At 40.5% G+C, this 15860-nt stretch overlaps 8 protein-coding genes across 8 annotated transcripts; 2 read left to right on the forward strand and 6 right to left on the reverse strand.

The window, feature by feature from the left end:
• Nucleotides 1-788: 788 nt before the first annotated feature.
• On the reverse strand, nucleotides 789-2262 carry BDB00DRAFT_966576 (protein-tyrosine phosphatase-like protein). Its single transcript, XM_053129800.1, has 5 exons — nucleotides 1954-2262; nucleotides 1752-1801; nucleotides 1400-1665; nucleotides 1220-1323; nucleotides 789-1159 (listed from the first exon to the last, which is right to left on the reverse strand). The coding sequence occupies exons 1-5, from the start codon at nucleotides 2176-2178 to the stop codon at nucleotides 1052-1054; spliced, it is 753 nt and encodes a 250-aa protein (XP_052972423.1). The 5' UTR covers nucleotides 2179-2262; the 3' UTR covers nucleotides 789-1051.
• A 165-nt stretch (nucleotides 2263-2427) lies between these two features.
• Nucleotides 2428-3129, reverse strand: BDB00DRAFT_862793 (uncharacterized protein). The gene has a single exon (XM_053126091.1). The coding sequence runs from the start codon at nucleotides 3054-3056 to the stop codon at nucleotides 2712-2714; it is 345 nt and encodes a 114-aa protein (XP_052972424.1). The 5' UTR covers nucleotides 3057-3129; the 3' UTR covers nucleotides 2428-2711.
• Nucleotides 3130-3440: 311 nt separating this feature from the next.
• On the reverse strand, nucleotides 3441-4079 carry BDB00DRAFT_934422 (NADP-dependent oxidoreductase domain-containing protein; the record flags this gene model as incomplete). The annotated part of the gene is made up of 2 exons (XM_053129153.1): nucleotides 3441-3812; nucleotides 3896-4079. The coding sequence occupies 2 exons, from the start codon at nucleotides 4077-4079 to the stop codon at nucleotides 3478-3480; spliced, it is 519 nt and encodes a 172-aa protein (XP_052972425.1). The 3' UTR covers nucleotides 3441-3477.
• A 523-nt stretch (nucleotides 4080-4602) lies between these two features.
• On the reverse strand, nucleotides 4603-5553 carry BDB00DRAFT_862795 (NADP-dependent oxidoreductase domain-containing protein). The gene is made up of 4 exons (XM_053126092.1): nucleotides 5427-5553; nucleotides 5317-5349; nucleotides 5120-5206; nucleotides 4603-5043 (listed from the first exon to the last, which is right to left on the reverse strand). The coding sequence occupies exons 1-4, from the start codon at nucleotides 5518-5520 to the stop codon at nucleotides 4820-4822; spliced, it is 438 nt and encodes a 145-aa protein (XP_052972426.1). The 5' UTR covers nucleotides 5521-5553; the 3' UTR covers nucleotides 4603-4819.
• A 1-nt stretch (nucleotide 5554) lies between these two features.
• On the reverse strand, nucleotides 5555-6512 carry BDB00DRAFT_985357 (uncharacterized protein). Its single transcript, XM_053130022.1, has 3 exons — nucleotides 6131-6512; nucleotides 5982-6054; nucleotides 5555-5870 (listed from the first exon to the last, which is right to left on the reverse strand). Exons 1-3 carry the CDS (start codon nucleotides 6302-6304, stop codon nucleotides 5755-5757), a joined length of 363 nt encoding a protein of 120 aa, XP_052972427.1. The 5' UTR covers nucleotides 6305-6512; the 3' UTR covers nucleotides 5555-5754.
• A 2206-nt stretch (nucleotides 6513-8718) lies between these two features.
• BDB00DRAFT_880135 (uncharacterized protein) lies at nucleotides 8719-9114 on the reverse strand (the record flags this gene model as incomplete). The annotated part of the gene is made up of 1 exon (XM_053127959.1): nucleotides 8719-9114. The coding sequence occupies one exon, from the start codon at nucleotides 9112-9114 to the stop codon at nucleotides 8719-8721; it is 396 nt and encodes a 131-aa protein (XP_052972428.1).
• A 930-nt stretch (nucleotides 9115-10044) lies between these two features.
• BDB00DRAFT_899986 (uncharacterized protein) lies at nucleotides 10045-11103 on the forward strand (the record flags this gene model as incomplete). Its single annotated transcript, XM_053128546.1, has 2 exons — nucleotides 10045-10766; nucleotides 10891-11103. Exons 1-2 carry the CDS (start codon nucleotides 10419-10421, stop codon nucleotides 11101-11103), a joined length of 561 nt encoding a protein of 186 aa, XP_052972429.1. The 5' UTR covers nucleotides 10045-10418.
• Nucleotides 11104-12155: 1052 nt separating this feature from the next.
• BDB00DRAFT_880136 (uncharacterized protein) lies at nucleotides 12156-15578 on the forward strand (the record flags this gene model as incomplete). Its single annotated transcript, XM_053127960.1, has 9 exons — nucleotides 12156-12356; nucleotides 12450-12538; nucleotides 12614-12641; nucleotides 12718-12811; nucleotides 12893-12937; nucleotides 14289-14467; nucleotides 14579-14851; nucleotides 15173-15200; nucleotides 15295-15578. The coding sequence occupies 9 exons, from the start codon at nucleotides 12156-12158 to the stop codon at nucleotides 15576-15578; spliced, it is 1221 nt and encodes a 406-aa protein (XP_052972430.1).
• Between the last annotated feature and the right edge of the window lie 282 nt (nucleotides 15579-15860).

The following is a 15860-nucleotide window of genomic DNA, read 5'->3' on the forward strand; positions in this document are numbered from 1 at the left end:
GAAGTTGTCACTATATGGATCACGTAATTTGATTATCCACTTATCCGAGGCATTTACCCGGGTGGACCTTTTACCCACGTATTTCACATTACTTAATCCTCTTGAAAAATCAATCATATCAATACACCCATCAATGCACGCACTGTGGTAATTGCTAAGAATAAGTCATTCCGTATAAAAAGAGAGAACTTATGTTATTTTAGTAAAGCAAACGTAGTTTTAGTTCAATTTGGGTGTCGTTGACTTATTGCGTCTCATTTCGGTTTACTTCTTACACACATATCATTGTTACTTATTAGATCATCGACGAATTCTAATAAGTGATGCTGATGACTGACATGTAGTCGCTGAGTGAATCATATAAACACACGCACGTCAATATGTGGGAAGTATGTTTGACGCCCGAAAGTGTGTACAGCTCTGTAATATCCACACAATCAGCTATGTTACGTCTAGTTACCACCTTTGTATATCCGGCTGCCAGGGCGCCGTTCATATAAGCAGCATGTATAGTCACGGCTAACGATGGCATTGTATTGTTGAAGTGAGAAAAACGTTGTTCGACCGATCATTGTTCGTGTACGTATTATGATTGTCCGTTAGCAGTATAGTATGACAGTGTTCTCCAAGTCTTATTTGTCGTTGTCACTCTCAATTGCGGCTTCCTTCTTTTAAAGTTTTGACGAAACATTTTCCTCGGTTTTGATTTTGACAGCAGTCGCCAATAGCTATCATATATTTTTTGAGTAACCGTGATGATTTCCGTATTTAGCAACCGTGTAACACATCCGGGAACAAAATGCAGCTTACGGTCTTCGTATATCACAAAATCTATAAAATGAATATAGGCTATCAGGGGATGAAATAATCAGGTTCTGTTGTTGGATAAAAAAAGTATTCAAAAAGGACAAAATAGAAGCGAAAAAAAAAAGATTAAAGGCAGTAAGAGCGTAGTAGGTATGACACGGTGGGAGGATAGACCACATAAATGAATGTACTAGACAAGGGTAAGAAGTAAGAGAAGACAAAGTGGCTCCCTGTACTTTCATGCTTATTCAATAGAGCAAGGTATCCGAGTAATCTTTCCTGATTCTGCTTGACTTATCAGGTTTTTGTAATATGCACGTACTTCATCTGTTTGGAAAAGATCCTTGTCGACCTGATAAACTGAGTAAGTAATTGCCATGTCTTGCTGAAACGGAAAAAAAGGTCCTTTTACCTGGGGTCGACACCGTAACAAAATATCCTGGGCCTCTGCAGGGCTTAATAGATACATTCGTAGCAAATAACATAGTGCAATTGCAGCGCTTCGCCCACGGCCCGCTATACCAAGTGAATCGTTAACTTTTTATTTGCCGACGGTACCGCCCCTCTATCTTTATTTTCCAGCTTACAGTACCTTTGCAATGTAAATAGATGCATCCTAGGTTTTGTTGCGCGATATCTAGTATATCATCCACACCTTGTTCAATGTGTTCCAAATGCGGAATAGTAAAGTCACTCGTTGGCAGCAGTGTTTGTTTCATCCCTAGTTCATCGTACAAGCTTTTGTAGCCCGGAAACTCTGCACACAGATTGACGATGGCTTGGACGCGTTCTTGTGAATGCAAATCTTTGATATGCGTAGGTGTTGGAAGGGCGCCCAGTAAAACATGTCGATCAATTCTGCATGTTTATTGGCCTTGCATTGATGAGCTATCTTAACTGATACCTCTTTTGCCTCTTCGCTCCATTTGTTGTCGCGTGCATACCTGTTATACCATGCCCATCCAGTTACACAACCTAACATGCCAACCAGTATCTAAAAGACGTGGATTAAAAGTGTGTAGCAGCAAATCATCCTTGTAAAAATGCGGTCCAGGAAGAACGGGGAGATAAACAAAGGATCGGGGGGATAATGAAGGGTATGGGAGGAATACTGAGACAACGACAATAGTACGCGACTTGACTCACCTTGTTATAGTATAATGATATATAGAACCTCGCCCATACCAGCAAGTTGTCAGATTCACCTGCTTCTCGAAAAGTATCGTCTCGTAAGGACGTTTTCCTTTTTCTATCTGCTCCACTGCCGGGGGCTGCTTTTAAAGCTTGGCTGATGCCCAGTGATGATTCTTGTTGCGTACACGATGGACGGTCCTCATAATCTTCACGGGTGCTGACCGTATTTAGACTCATTGGCGCAAAGAAAGTGATTTGTGCTGTGAACTTATGTCTGATTTCAACTGAAATTGCAAACGTGAAAAAAAAGAAGAAATAAAGGTGCTTTTGTCCTTCCTCCGACTTAACAGATACACCAGCAGAGTGGCCTTAATTTACCTAAAATGGTAAATAGAAAGAGAGCAAGTGTGCATAGTTCGTCATGTGCGACGTCAACGTGCAATGGCTCTTATGATACAACACTCCCTCTCAGCAATACCTCCTTTGGTCTATTTCCCTTTTACTGTTGCTTTGCCGGCGTATATCATTTCATCAGTGTTTAGTTTATGCGATGCGCTGCTTGATTTATATATGCCGATACAATTGCTGTTGTAGACAGTACAGTAACACTACTAAGCTAACGGCCAAAGATTGCTGCAAGAGGAGTAATTATTCATAATGTATAATGCATGGGTGCGCTGACAAGTAATAATAACATTGTACGCAAACATCCTCCTTTGGGCATCAAAGGCACTGAATAGAGATACGATGAATATGAATGTGTTCTTTATTCAGTAGCAGCAGCACTTGTATCCAGCTATGATGGGAACGCATACGCCATGGTTGAAATTGAGGTCCTCTTCACAATGCTTGACGCAGCTGTCTTTGTACCCTGGGCAACCAAAAGATGACGGTCCATCGCACATGGGCCACTTGCTAAGCGTATCTGGAGTTTCGCCTTCTCTCACTGAAGAATCGTCATCCCGCTCTTGAAACTTTAATACATCAACGATCGGTTTTCGAATGGTATGAGTTGGTCCACTAGTGGTGCGTCTGTTGCTCTCACCATATACGAAAGAGGTAAAACATAGTAGCAGTAATAAGTAACAAAGGAATGATGATAGCATCCTGTTCATGATGAGGTGAAAAATAGAAGAAAAGCACGATCCTTTGATCAAGAAGGACGAATATGAACAAAAAAAGGAGAAGATAACAAGAAATGCATAATAAGTATGCAGATGTATGGTTTTGCATGATACCACATGCCCTATGTGTGTTCCAAAAAAGCACTTGGCTGCAACCATCATAGCTGACGTTGGGATTGCCGAGAACAGCATGTAAACGCAAACTCGTGCCATTTGGCCATTGATCGATGGCGATAGCTCCCTTTAATCATGATATGATGAGCTTACTCGAATATGCATTGCGCACTGGCAGCCACAATAGCTAACAAACAACAGACTAGTAATCAAGCAACATCATATGCACATCGTATACTTTTGTTTGAAAACGTAACTAAACTTTATTTTCTCCAGCTGAACAGCGCTATTCTTGATTTTATCCGTGGTTCCACTCCTTCTTGTTCTCACCCAAGAATGCAAACTTATCAAGCTCGGAAATCTCATCGGCAGTCAAGAGGAATCCAAGCGCTGCTTCGTTCTGGCGCACATGCTCAGCGGTACGAGCACCAGCAAGTGGGATAGTTCCCTTTGCGATACACCAGCTCAATGCAATTGCACTAGACTGGCGATCGTATTTATCAGCAAGCCGTTTGATTGTACCCAGCAATTGACGCAACTGCTCCTTGTCAAACTTTTCAAAACGCTGCTTGCGAGACTTTGGGAACGGACCATCGGCTCCAAATTTACCAGTAAGTAAGCCCATACCGATTGCTACATACGCGATAGAACAAAAAACCTTACTATACTGAGTCTATTACTCTTTGGAGCTGAAAAGTGACCTGAGTGATATTTACGTGAATAAGCCAAGATGGCAATTCCAAGGTCGTGGCACAGCTTGATGAGACCTGATTCAGCAGGAATGGTGCGGACTAGCGAATACGAAACCTGATTGGACGCAAGTTGAATGCCACGCTTCTTCCAAAAGCGTATCCAAAAGCGTATCCATTTTGAAAAAAGCGTATCCAAAAGCGTATCCATTTTGAAAAAAGCGTATCCAAAAGCGTATCCATTTTGAAAAAAGCGTATCCAAAAGCGTATCCATTTTCAAAAAAGCGTATCCAAAAGCGTATCCATTTTCAAAAAAGCGTATCCAAAAGCGTATCCATACGCTTTTTTCAAAATGGATACGCTTTTGGATACGCTTTTTTGAAAATGGATACGCTTTTGGATACGCTTTTTTCAAATGGATACGCTTTTGGATACGCTTTTGGATACGCTTTTTTCAAAATGGATACGCTTTTGGATACGCTTTTTTGAAAATGGATACGCTTTTGGATACGCTTTTTTGAAAATGGATACGCTTTTGGATACGCTTTTTTCAAAATGGATACGCTTTTGGATACGCTTTTTTCAAATGGATACGCTTTTGGATACGCTTTTTTGAAAATGGATACGCTTTTGGATAACGCGCCATGCATTTTTTTGATTTCGTCCAAGCTATAGTTGGATACACCAACAGTTGTTACCAGTCCAGCAGCATGTGCATCGGCAAGTGCGTTGGCTGTAGTGGAAAGATAAAGTAACGAGTTATTGGCACTGGGTATTTCGAGCTAAAGGGAGAAAAAGACGATACAGTAAAAAGGTCGATATTATATAATGTACAACCATACCAACAACTGGAATAGCTACAGGATGGATTGGGGCGTGGATCTGTAATAAGCATGATGCAGACAAGAGAAAAATGTTTGAGAATAACCAAAGACAAGAGTAGCCAAGTGTCACCCAGACATAGCGAGGATTACCTGATAGAGATCCACTTTCCGGACACCCAAGCGAGCTAGTGAGTCGCGCAAAGCAGACAGCAGAACATCCGGAAATTGGGTTCGCTCGGGATAAGGGAAGTATTTCGTCGCAAGGATTTGCTTATTTCTTTCTCCTGAGCTATATTTTTCACGAAATCGACTAATTTCCTTCTCGGATTCACCCAATCCGTACACCTCAGCTTTAATCATGCAGCACAAATTCACGTCAGCATCCATAGTACTTTGGTATCCTTTGAAACTAGATACAGCTCGTACCTGTGTCATAGAATGGGATACCAAGTTCAACCGCAGTATCGAAGGCTTCTTTGGCATCCTTTTCAGCTTCGGGTGTCCAGCTCCAAGCTATATTAAAAGCAAGAAGAGGGATGAAACGATGAAATAAGAACACTAGTCCACATTTTCTCGAGCTCCTAGCGAGGCAGTAAGATATATATGTTCTGATTAATGCTTACTGGTAGTATCGCCCCATTGCCAACAACCGATGGCTATAATACATGCGTGAGTCTATATGCCTACTATTTTTATTTCCGATAAGCAAAAGAAAGGGGAGCGAGCCGCATACCTATAGGAGGTACTTTGACAGCTCCAGCAAGTACGATCTTGGTGTCTTTTGTGGGCACAACGCCATCACTTAATTTCACAGGAGACTCGCTCATGATAGATAGTAGTTACGAATAGTGTGGTAGAAGTGAAAGAGAGATAGAAAACGGAGACCGACCACTGCTGTCTATACATAGCGTATACAAACGGAAAAAAGAATCATGTTTACGTGGCCCTTTGTACCAACACGCACACACGCCAGTGGACAATTTAAGTTTGACAATGATGGGAATACACCTCATCCAGGTGACAAACTACGTAACAACATATTCAAAGCCCCATCGTCACAGTTACTTCAATACTCGTTTAATCATCGCCGATAGTTTTTTCTCAACAAATGCGACCAGCATATCATCCTGATTTCCAACATCCAAAGAAATGAAAAACTGCTGTTGATATTTGGCAGCTATGCCAGAAGTTTTAAAAGGGAATTGAGGGATAAGGCAGTTAGTTCAACGGAACCTGAAACACTTCTTCGCCTTTGTTTCCCTTTTACTGATTTTTTTATCATTCTTACCCAGTCTTCGTCCGAGGTTACGGCTTTGTTCTGCGATATCTTGGCCCAACACTGTGGTTACTGATGGTATCGACTGTGTGCGGGAGGTTAAAAAACAATCCGTGAGCCTGGTGTTTAAGAACAGCAACACGTAATATAGTTTATCTCACCTGACTTGCTATCGGTGGCATCGCGATCGACAGATCTTTCATACTGGCCTGTTGTTTGCCAACCCACACAAACATGGACTTGTTCATTTGCACCAATTGGAAATGGATCGGCTCACTAACATACGTCTGTGTCTCTTGATGAATCAAAAAGTGTGGTTCATTGTCGTCGACCATGGCTATTCAAGAAACTGAAAAGGCAAGAGAAGGAAAAGAGATCTATTACGCGGAGTTCCGTTGCGCAGTGTCACTATTTGCTATGCCCCGCAACACTTAAAAACGAAAGAGTTGGTGGTACTTTACTACTGCAAACTTCTCGTTGTAAATATGAAGCATAACAAGAAGATATTCCGATGCCTCACAAAGCGAGTATTTACGCAGCAGCATGTCAGACTTATCATAGAAAGATGCACTGGACCAGATATTAGGATCTGTCAAAGTATGCGACTGGTGAAGGAAACACCGTGTGCAAGTAATGGAGATACTTGCATTTTCAAATTTCCTACTTTAATAGCATCGCTCCTCCACTACCTCGTATCAACCGGTACTTCAGAAAGCAAGAACTACTCCAAGGAGGAAGAGAGCTGTCGCACCCGTACCTCGATGACGTTTCATTATAATCTCTCGATACTCACCGGGAAAACACAACGGCTGTCACATCGAAATAAGTACTCAAGTGAGCCTTGCTGCGATACATCGAGTGTCCTTTAATACTGCCATTAGCAGAAATGCCATTGAAGTATCACTGCTCAACATATATAGCTCCTCCAACAGACGCAGTTGCAATCGCTTATTCGTTCAGACATCGAGCATGATTTCTTGCAGGACTGGTCCTTGGTGGGCTGTTCACCAGAGCAACAATAGAAATAGTGGAATAAGGCATCGAATGAAGCACAACATTGTAGCTCTACGGGTGGCACTTGTTTCTCGCCTAGATTTTTGACGCTCATGATGAACCGCACTGTTGATATGGTAGTAAATTCACGGGTTTAGGGTGAGTCTTGCCATGGGCGTTCTATCTATTGCTTGCCATGGATTAGTCAGGTCGTTGTTGGAAAGTGTCACTTTAAACTATGGCTGCCTAGGATAAATATAAATTTGCTATAGAAGAACAATACTATACCGCCAGAGACGGAGTCAATGACCTGGTTGCTTTTAAGTAAAGCGCTTGCTAGTTTATAGATTATAGGATTAAGTTAGCATTAACAAGCGTTGCGATGATATGGTACATTGCCACCTGGTTCTTGGATATACTACGCATACATATGTACATGCGCTAATCAAATGGTCGCCACAGAGGCTCACAGGTACACACATCACTATACGTCAATGTAGTAGGAATCGATGTCGATGCATACAACAGCTGCAAAATGTGTATGCGACGAGACATACGATAGAACCTTATAGTGGTGACAAAACCACCAGAACGTCGTACAAACACCTCGAACTCTTTGTGAGACTGTTATGAGCATTACCACGTTAAAATGCACATGACGTTGAGTGCTACTTGCGATAGATATTAGGCAATTATGATGGTGACACGGAATGAAAGGGTTACAGTACGGACATGGAATTCTACCCCTCTTTCTCTTTGTTCAACAAAGCAGTAATAAATGGCTATTTTCCTTGTACAGCATTTTTGCGGACTCTTCTTTCGCCATTAGGTAATTTACAAAACAAAACGGCAGCACAAAAAGCAAGATATGGTCATAGAGCAATTAAGAGCAACCAACCCCCTCGGAACCTGGATTTGCTGACCGAGATTACTCCAAGGAAGTAGGATGCAGTAAGCTTTTCCATCAGATAAAAAAGTGCAACACACTTGTTATGAGTAGCTAAATCATGTTATTGTACATACAGCGTGTACGGTGTGTAATATCCGTGCATCGGTGCTGTCGGTTTGAAACATAGCGTCGTAAGCTTAAACACCCGTGCTTTTATCACTTTTGGTGTTACTTGAATGCTTTGAAATTGTGCATTATTGTTTGATATTTGAACAAGCTCAACAATAACTGCTATCTTTTGAGAGGACAACCTTTTCTGTAGACAAAGACTCCTTTATCATTCAACATACACGCAAGATTGTAATAATAGCAGCCAGCAGTATATGTGAAGAAGAGCTGAGTTGGACTATAAACTCATTCACGCCTTCCGAGAATACTGGCCAGTTCAGTCTTCCTAATATGTAACGCAATAAGAGGACTCATCATAGCTACTGCTACTTCGCAGAGTGGCCAGCGCAGTTGCTACCCCCATCAGAGGGAACGGCAGTAGTGGTAGTTGCTATTGTGATTATGTAAAAATATGTAGTATGTGTATAGACTGTTTGTGGTATGTAAAAAAGTAACTGCACTATAATCAAGGCAATATTACACAAGAAGAATTGAAATACAAGGGGTGGGAGGGGTTGGGAGAGAAAGGTTCGTTAGGCGGTGTGTGAGTTTTTTTTTCTTTTTTGGTTTATCTTTATATCGGATATACAGTTGAACACGCAAAAGCAAAAGAGTGAGCAACCATACTATTACGGATACTGACTACTAGTACAAGGCAGACGCAGCCGCTGATTCACTATATATACACTTTGTTTATAATTAATAGCGATGCGTGTGGTAAACTGGTGCGTTCGCAGGCGAGTCAAATTTCTGATAACCATGTTGCGACACTGGGATGGTTTCATTTATGGGCGATTGATAACCGCCACCACCTGCGGTAGCCTGCTGTATCATGTACAGCTGCTTTTCATTGTCGTGTTCTAATCGCTTGCGCATGCCCTTGACGCTTCGAACAATGTACCAAATGAGCAATGCTAGCACCAAAACGCCAATGACAATGACAAACACGTAGCGATGGTTTTGCTCCAACCAGCTCTTTTGCTCAGCGTCGGCTTCGTTGTCTCCTTGATTGAAGCCGGTATCGTCGACTGAGGTGGTTTGCGCCAGCGCGTAGGACCAGAAGAGAGCGGCGGTCAACAAAAAGATGTTCAACATGATTTGTATTGTGTGTGATGTACGGTATGTAAAAAGACAGGAAGGGGGGTTTTGTTGTTAAATGAAAATGTGATGGGGTATTGTGTTTGTTTGAGAAAACACAAACGGATGAGTTCGGCAAAAGAACTGGCCTGGGGGAGGTTGGTGGTAGAGAAGAGAAACGGTGAAGAAGAAGAAATAAAGCGATGCGAGAAAACCCTTTTGTTAACATTTCGTTTGCGGGGCCCGGTTCGATGCAAGTTCCGACATTTGTTCTATTATGGTTGCACAATGTTCACTTGCGCTTACCACAAATGTAGCACTGGCTCCTGTTTCTTGCATATATCGGTCAGTTTGTGAGATAGTCAAACGTATAACCGCACTTTGGATGGTTGATCGTGGCCGGCTCAAGTGCCATTGGCCCTTAATGCCTGTTTCCACGATGCAACACGACCCGTAATGAGATCGAGATAGCTTGCGTTGGACCACTGCATTCCTCTACCTGATCGCAATCATTGGGCTCGCGTGGTGCCTGGACTCTAGTCTTCTATGGCTACTCAGTAATAGGTATAACCTTCTCAAAGGGGTGTCAAAGCAGCATCACGTCGCTTTTCTCTCTCTCTATTTCCCCGTGAAGGCGGTGGAAGGCGAAAAAGGCAGTTGGCAATTTACGCATAAGAAGCGTGGGCGTCGGTTCTTTGCTTTGCACAACAACACGAGATGTTGTGCCGTCGCTCGATAGCATATCACTAGCATCTCTTTGGAATCGATGATGCTGCTGTGACACGCACGACTTAATTAGCGACCCTTTCCCGGATTGCACATGTGTGTAGCCATAAAAATCAGCAGCATAGCATCAAAAAGCAAGTGGCTGGTTTATTAAAAAAAAGAAAAACCACTCGAATCATTACCTTCTTTTAGTAACGAAAGACACATTCACCTAATGTTCATGTCAAAAGCCAAAATTCTCTTTTTGTTTCAGAATGAAGAAGCTTTCTTTGAAAGCGCAAAGAGTTCTTACAAACGAAAAGATGCGGTGCGTTTCGATAAGAAGAACTTCCAACAGTAATCATTACCAGCCATCTGTTGAATATGTTCGTGACGGACCTGAAACCGAGAGGGAAGATGAGCTCGAAAAATAATTTCCATTGAGTCCCTACACAAGTAGGAACATCTCTCTGACGCTTGCACGTCAGACAATGAAGACGATCCCTTGATTAACATTCCTGACATTTCTATGGAGGAATACGAAGTTTGTTTGGTTTCAAAACCAGATTTTGTGTGGACGCTTACGAAGTACCAATCAGCACAAGTCGCACAGTTCAATGGTCTCTTTGAAAACAAATACTGGAATCTGTAAGACGCGGCCAAGGAAGCTTCTATTGAGTTATCTACAGCATACAATTATATACAGTGGAAAGAATGGGGTTTGCATCTTGCCTGGTTACGTACCTGCTACGGAACTGAAACCGAAGCAGAACAATCTTAAACTCACTGACGAACATCCCCAAATTATTGAACATTATGTCGAAAAGCATCCAACCTGCACTGTTAAGGATACAACAGACGAACTTTGTAAAGCATTCGAGAGTCTAAAGATTTATCAGTTCACTGTTTATCGGCATATTACCGACAAGCTTTCCTTTACAACTCTTACTCGCACCCAACTAAAAGTAGCTGAGCGCAAATCTGAAGATACTATTTGGAGCACGGCGTCAGTTTGCTGAATATATTATCGAGAACAACATAGGTATCAAGAAGAAGTGCGTCTTCGTTGACGAAAGCGGATTCAATAAGAACATGGTACGTCCTGTCGCATGGTCAAAGAAAGGGCAGTCTGCAGATGTCGAAGTACCAACACAACAAGGCACTAATCTAAGTGTACTTGGATGTATGTCGTGTTATGGTCTCATTTCACTTTCACAACAAGTTCCACGGATGACTGGATTTAAAAGGTGTAAAATTGTTAGCAAAAATCTGGTCTTCTCCAAGGTACATCTTAATGGATAATGCCGGTATCATCCGTACAACTGCTGAAGTTCTTCAAGCAATCCGCAACCATGGTCATACACCTCTTTTTTTGCCACCATACTTCCCATTTTTTGATCCCGTAGAAGAGAGGTACGCAAAACCCCACTTGAAAAAAAAAACGAGTTCTTGGCCAACCGCATTGAAGAATCAGCTAGGATGGTCACTTCCAAACACTGTAAAGGCTGTTTCGTCATTCTCACAAGCACTTCAATAAGTGTATTAATATGAGGAGAATATAGTTTTTTATAGTAAAAGAAAAACGAGCAAAATAAACATTAAAACCTACATGTTATGATTATAATAAGTTTTAGATATTATCACCACCAGGGCTTCGGTCGTGTGGATAACAGTATGTCATCAGTTCCTTGCTGGAGATATGAAATTTATAAAATGTAAATTGTTCTTCATACGAGGGAGGTATAATTTATAGATTTTTTCTACCATGAACTTCGACTATTTACGGTTTACATATGTAGCAGATTGGTGATTATGCGGTTGAAGTATGGTGAATATGGCAGTATAAAAAATAGACGGGAGGGTTGCTATGCAGGTCCTTCTTTTTTTATGTGTTTTTCGGTTGCCATGGTAACCAAAAGGACTTTACAAAGACGCGAACAAAACAACCAGAGTCTATTGGAGAAAATATGCTTTTGTATGCTTGAGCATTGCTCGAAAGATACCTGTACAGTTATTACCTTTTGAATCCACTAGGTACACACATATTACTCTTAAATTATTTGTACATAACCAGATTCATGAAAAACGTTTTTCTTTATTTCATCATTTCATACTTTAGATAGTGAGGACTTAGTGACCGGAAACCAATAAATTGAAACGACTTCTGAGCCCTAATCGTTGCACACAGCATATTGACTGCATTTCATTTTACGATTCTAAGCAGCTCGTTTTATTTCTGCAACAACCTCATTGCTACAAGAACTCTTTAATTTTCTCATTTTATATGTTTAATACTTTTGAATCGTGGGCACTTGCTACGTCTCTAGGCAACAACTTTTCTTGAATCGTTACCGATGTCATTCCCAAATTATGAATTCGAACCGCATAAAAATGAAAAACTGAAGTTTTTCTCGGAAGTGAATGCACAATATTGGCAGTTTGAAACGTTTTTGCGAGCTTATCCAGAGGATAAAATTAAAAAAAATCTCTTGGACAATATAAACGGCCTCAACTGGGTGAAAAAGCAGTATATTGACGATAAGTTGCGCACCAATGTTGATAAGTTAATAAAAGAGTGGAAGAAGGTATTGGTCGAAGAGTATACATTATCTATTCCTGGCACCACACCCAGATTCAAAACAAAATAGCCCTCTCAACAAAAACTGGACAACATTGGAAGTTCGATCGAAGCTACAACTATAGTAAACTCGGGCATTATTTCCCTTGGAGATAATAAGTGAGTTTGCATTTAACGTCGTTTGAATGTATTATTATACAGATTAATCACTAATACTATCTGTTTTCCACATAGCAACAGCACTCAAACAGACAGATTGAAAGTATAGTTGAACGTTCTGAAATTTTATGAAAAATATCTAGTACCTGGTAAAATAACTGTGTGTATTGATATTATAGAGGCCTCATGCCAATAGTAGCAGTGCTTACAGTAATGATATTGGCGATGGCAGTAACAAAAAAAAGGCCCACGTTGGTGATCAAGAATTTACGGGTAAAGTAGTGAATCAATGAAGCATGTGATAAACAACTTACTCAAAATCCAAAGTAGATGAACCCAATTTTTTTGGTTTAGAACAATATATGGATGAAGTTGATGAAGAAGAAGAAGAGGTGCAAGGTAAACTGTTTCGATTTGTGTAATATGTCAATGTTTATAACATGGTATTATATAGTTGTCTCGTTGTGGACTGCTTAGAGAAGATACGTAGAAAATTACACAAACGATAGCTTGAATAACATATACAAGTAAGAATCATCAGCTAAAAATACTAAAACTTGTGCCGAATCACTGTACTAACTGATTAATAGACCGGAGCTTTATGGTGTGTTGTGGTGTGGAGTTGAAGTAAGCAAGCAAGATCCAATCCCAGAAGAACTTTACAGTGGTATTCAAAACTATGTGGGATCGATTAAGAAAAAGAAACCTTTGATTTATACATTATTTCGAAAAAATATTGATAATACCTTAAGAGCTTTGAGTATCAATGGGAAGGACTGGAAGAAGCATCTGTAACTTTATATGCACTAACATGTTTTCTTCAATATATTCAAAAGAAAACAGTTGAAGAAATGGAGATGCTTGTTGTGGGTCTCCCGGTTAATATTAATGACTGCTTATTGAAAAACAAAAAGATATTCATTCAAGATATCTTCAGTATGTTGTAAGTATTCTGGCTGTGAAATACATTTTTACCTACTTTCTATATATACTCATTAATATATTATTAATATATTATAATATGATATTGCAAAAGACATTTACACTGAAGTATAAACAATATCTATATTATTGTTATAAATAACAATATTATGATATCTTATTATACTGTCAAGCGTTCAAATAAAAATCTAACTTCGTTGATTTTTTTAAATGAACTGGGCGTCGTCATACCTCCTAGCCTGGTTTTTCCCAAACATAATGGTTGAAAATAACCATGGGGGTTGAGAATTTTATAGGGTTTGAGAAATTACTTTTTTAAACAAAAAATTAATTTCATGATTTATTATAATCACTTAAAAATTATATTACTTATAATTTTTTACATAATCATAATTTCACTAAAAACATAATACCAGGCCCTGGCAAGTTTTAGAACACGAAACACAGGATATGTCTTTGCAGCCAATACCATCGTCATTTTTATTAAATTGGTGAAAACACTTGATGCACCGTCTACCCACTTTTTTATAGTCTTAGCTATGTCTTTTTGTGCTGACTAGAAATCGTCTTGCTTGTGCTTCACTAAATTATAATACTTATGTTGACACAAAGTTGTTTGCTTGCCATCTGGATACACGGTATGTTTACTCGGCATATATCATCATAGTTCTGTCGTGTGCAGGGTCTTCCAAACTGTGCGATAGACGGTGCGCACGACAACTGCGGAATACTAAATTAGTCGTGCGCGAGGTCAATTTTTGTCGCGCGCGTAGTAATTCCCATGATAATGCTCATTTCCTCCAATTAGCCAACGATTGCTTCTACCTAGCCAATGCGATCAAAAAGAAGATCAAAGCTGCAAAAGCTATTTACGGTCAAAATTCACGCAGTGGAACTACTAAAGAAGCAATGGTTGTCCGTACTGGCCAAGTCGATCAGGAAATGAAGGCCGGGCTAGCAGCTTTGGAACGAGAGGTGGTCGAGCGCGTATGAAGACGCGTCAAGCTGAAATTGCCGATAAGTATGGCAAACGCAACACCTGGCAGCGGATTTTGGCGCTTCATAACGATCAAGAAGGTTATATTATCTTTTTGATAGCTTGATAGGCGTGACAAGGATCTAGTTATCGAATTAAATGCTGATTTCTGTATTTTAGATAGGAGAGTGTTGAAAAATGATAATGGACAAGCTGAACAGATTATAGCACAAAAGTCTGAGGAATACCATGCTTTGATGAATGTTCCCGAGCTCAGGGCGGACCTCATTCGAGCAACAGAAGATTATAATGGAAGCATCGGTGCCACTGAGCAAAAAGCCGTTCAATCGGCAAAGCTGAATATGAAGCTCCTCATCGGCTGTTTGAGCCGTAATGTAAGACAGCTAAAAACAAAATGCGGCGTGGAAACTTATTGTCTGTTCTCCACAGAAAAGATCACAAGTAAAGTGATTCCAGCAGATGCATCTGGCTCAGGCAATTCTTCTTTTTCCTGTTCGTCAAGGATAATATTATACTAAGAATTCGATGTAGATGTTGGGGTCGACTTCTTGGAGAAAGTTGAAGCAGGGCGAATTGCCGAAGTCACTGTTAAACTTAAGGAGCTCTTTAAACAAGAATGCTATAATATTTTAACAAATATACGTAGATATATATATAATCAAAATAGTTTACTTGAATCTAACCTTCTTATTTAGCTGCTGACGCCACGCATTCCACTTTTTCGTAAATCGACGATGCACTTGCACGTTCCTCTTCATCGCCTGCCGAAAATCGGCCTAAAGCTGTTGAAAACCATTCCTCTTCTCGTGGAGTCAAGCGGGCCGGGATGTGATTGCATACCCAGATATCGCACGCGTCACCACATGTAACTTTTGCGGCGACATCTTCTTGCATCAGCATAACACGTATCATCGCTGTCCAGATCGTAACGGCGACGTCCTTAGCTCTCAAGAACACGAGCTTCTGTACGTACGGGCACTCTACGCACATGACATTCTCGACGATCTACAACTAGAGCTAAATGGCACTATATTGGAACAGCAAGGGATTCGGTCTTTTGATGCAGTGGCGATATTGACCGAGATTCTTCTCTTCTTTTAATATATAGAGTGCGAGGTGATCCCTTTTGTGACGAAAAGAGGTACACAAGCATTTCTGATATATAAGGAAAGCATAGAGTAACCAAAAAAAATTAGTCTGTGCTTTCGCTCAGGTTTGAAAGGGCACCAGACTCGCTGCCGACCAGATCCACATCATGCTGCCTTTCCATCAATCCTGGATCTAGTAAGTGTATATGTAAACATTTCAAATCGATGCTTGACTATACAGATATCACAACAATCCAACCTGGAAAACTGATTAATTAAACATGCTGCCAATATT

Source organism: Zychaea mexicana (genome assembly GCF_025766255.1).
Source record: "Zychaea mexicana strain RSA 1403 chromosome Unknown BDB00scaffold_217, whole genome shotgun sequence".
In the NCBI taxonomy this organism is placed as follows: Eukaryota; Fungi; Mucoromycota; class Mucoromycetes; order Mucorales; family Lichtheimiaceae; genus Zychaea; species Zychaea mexicana.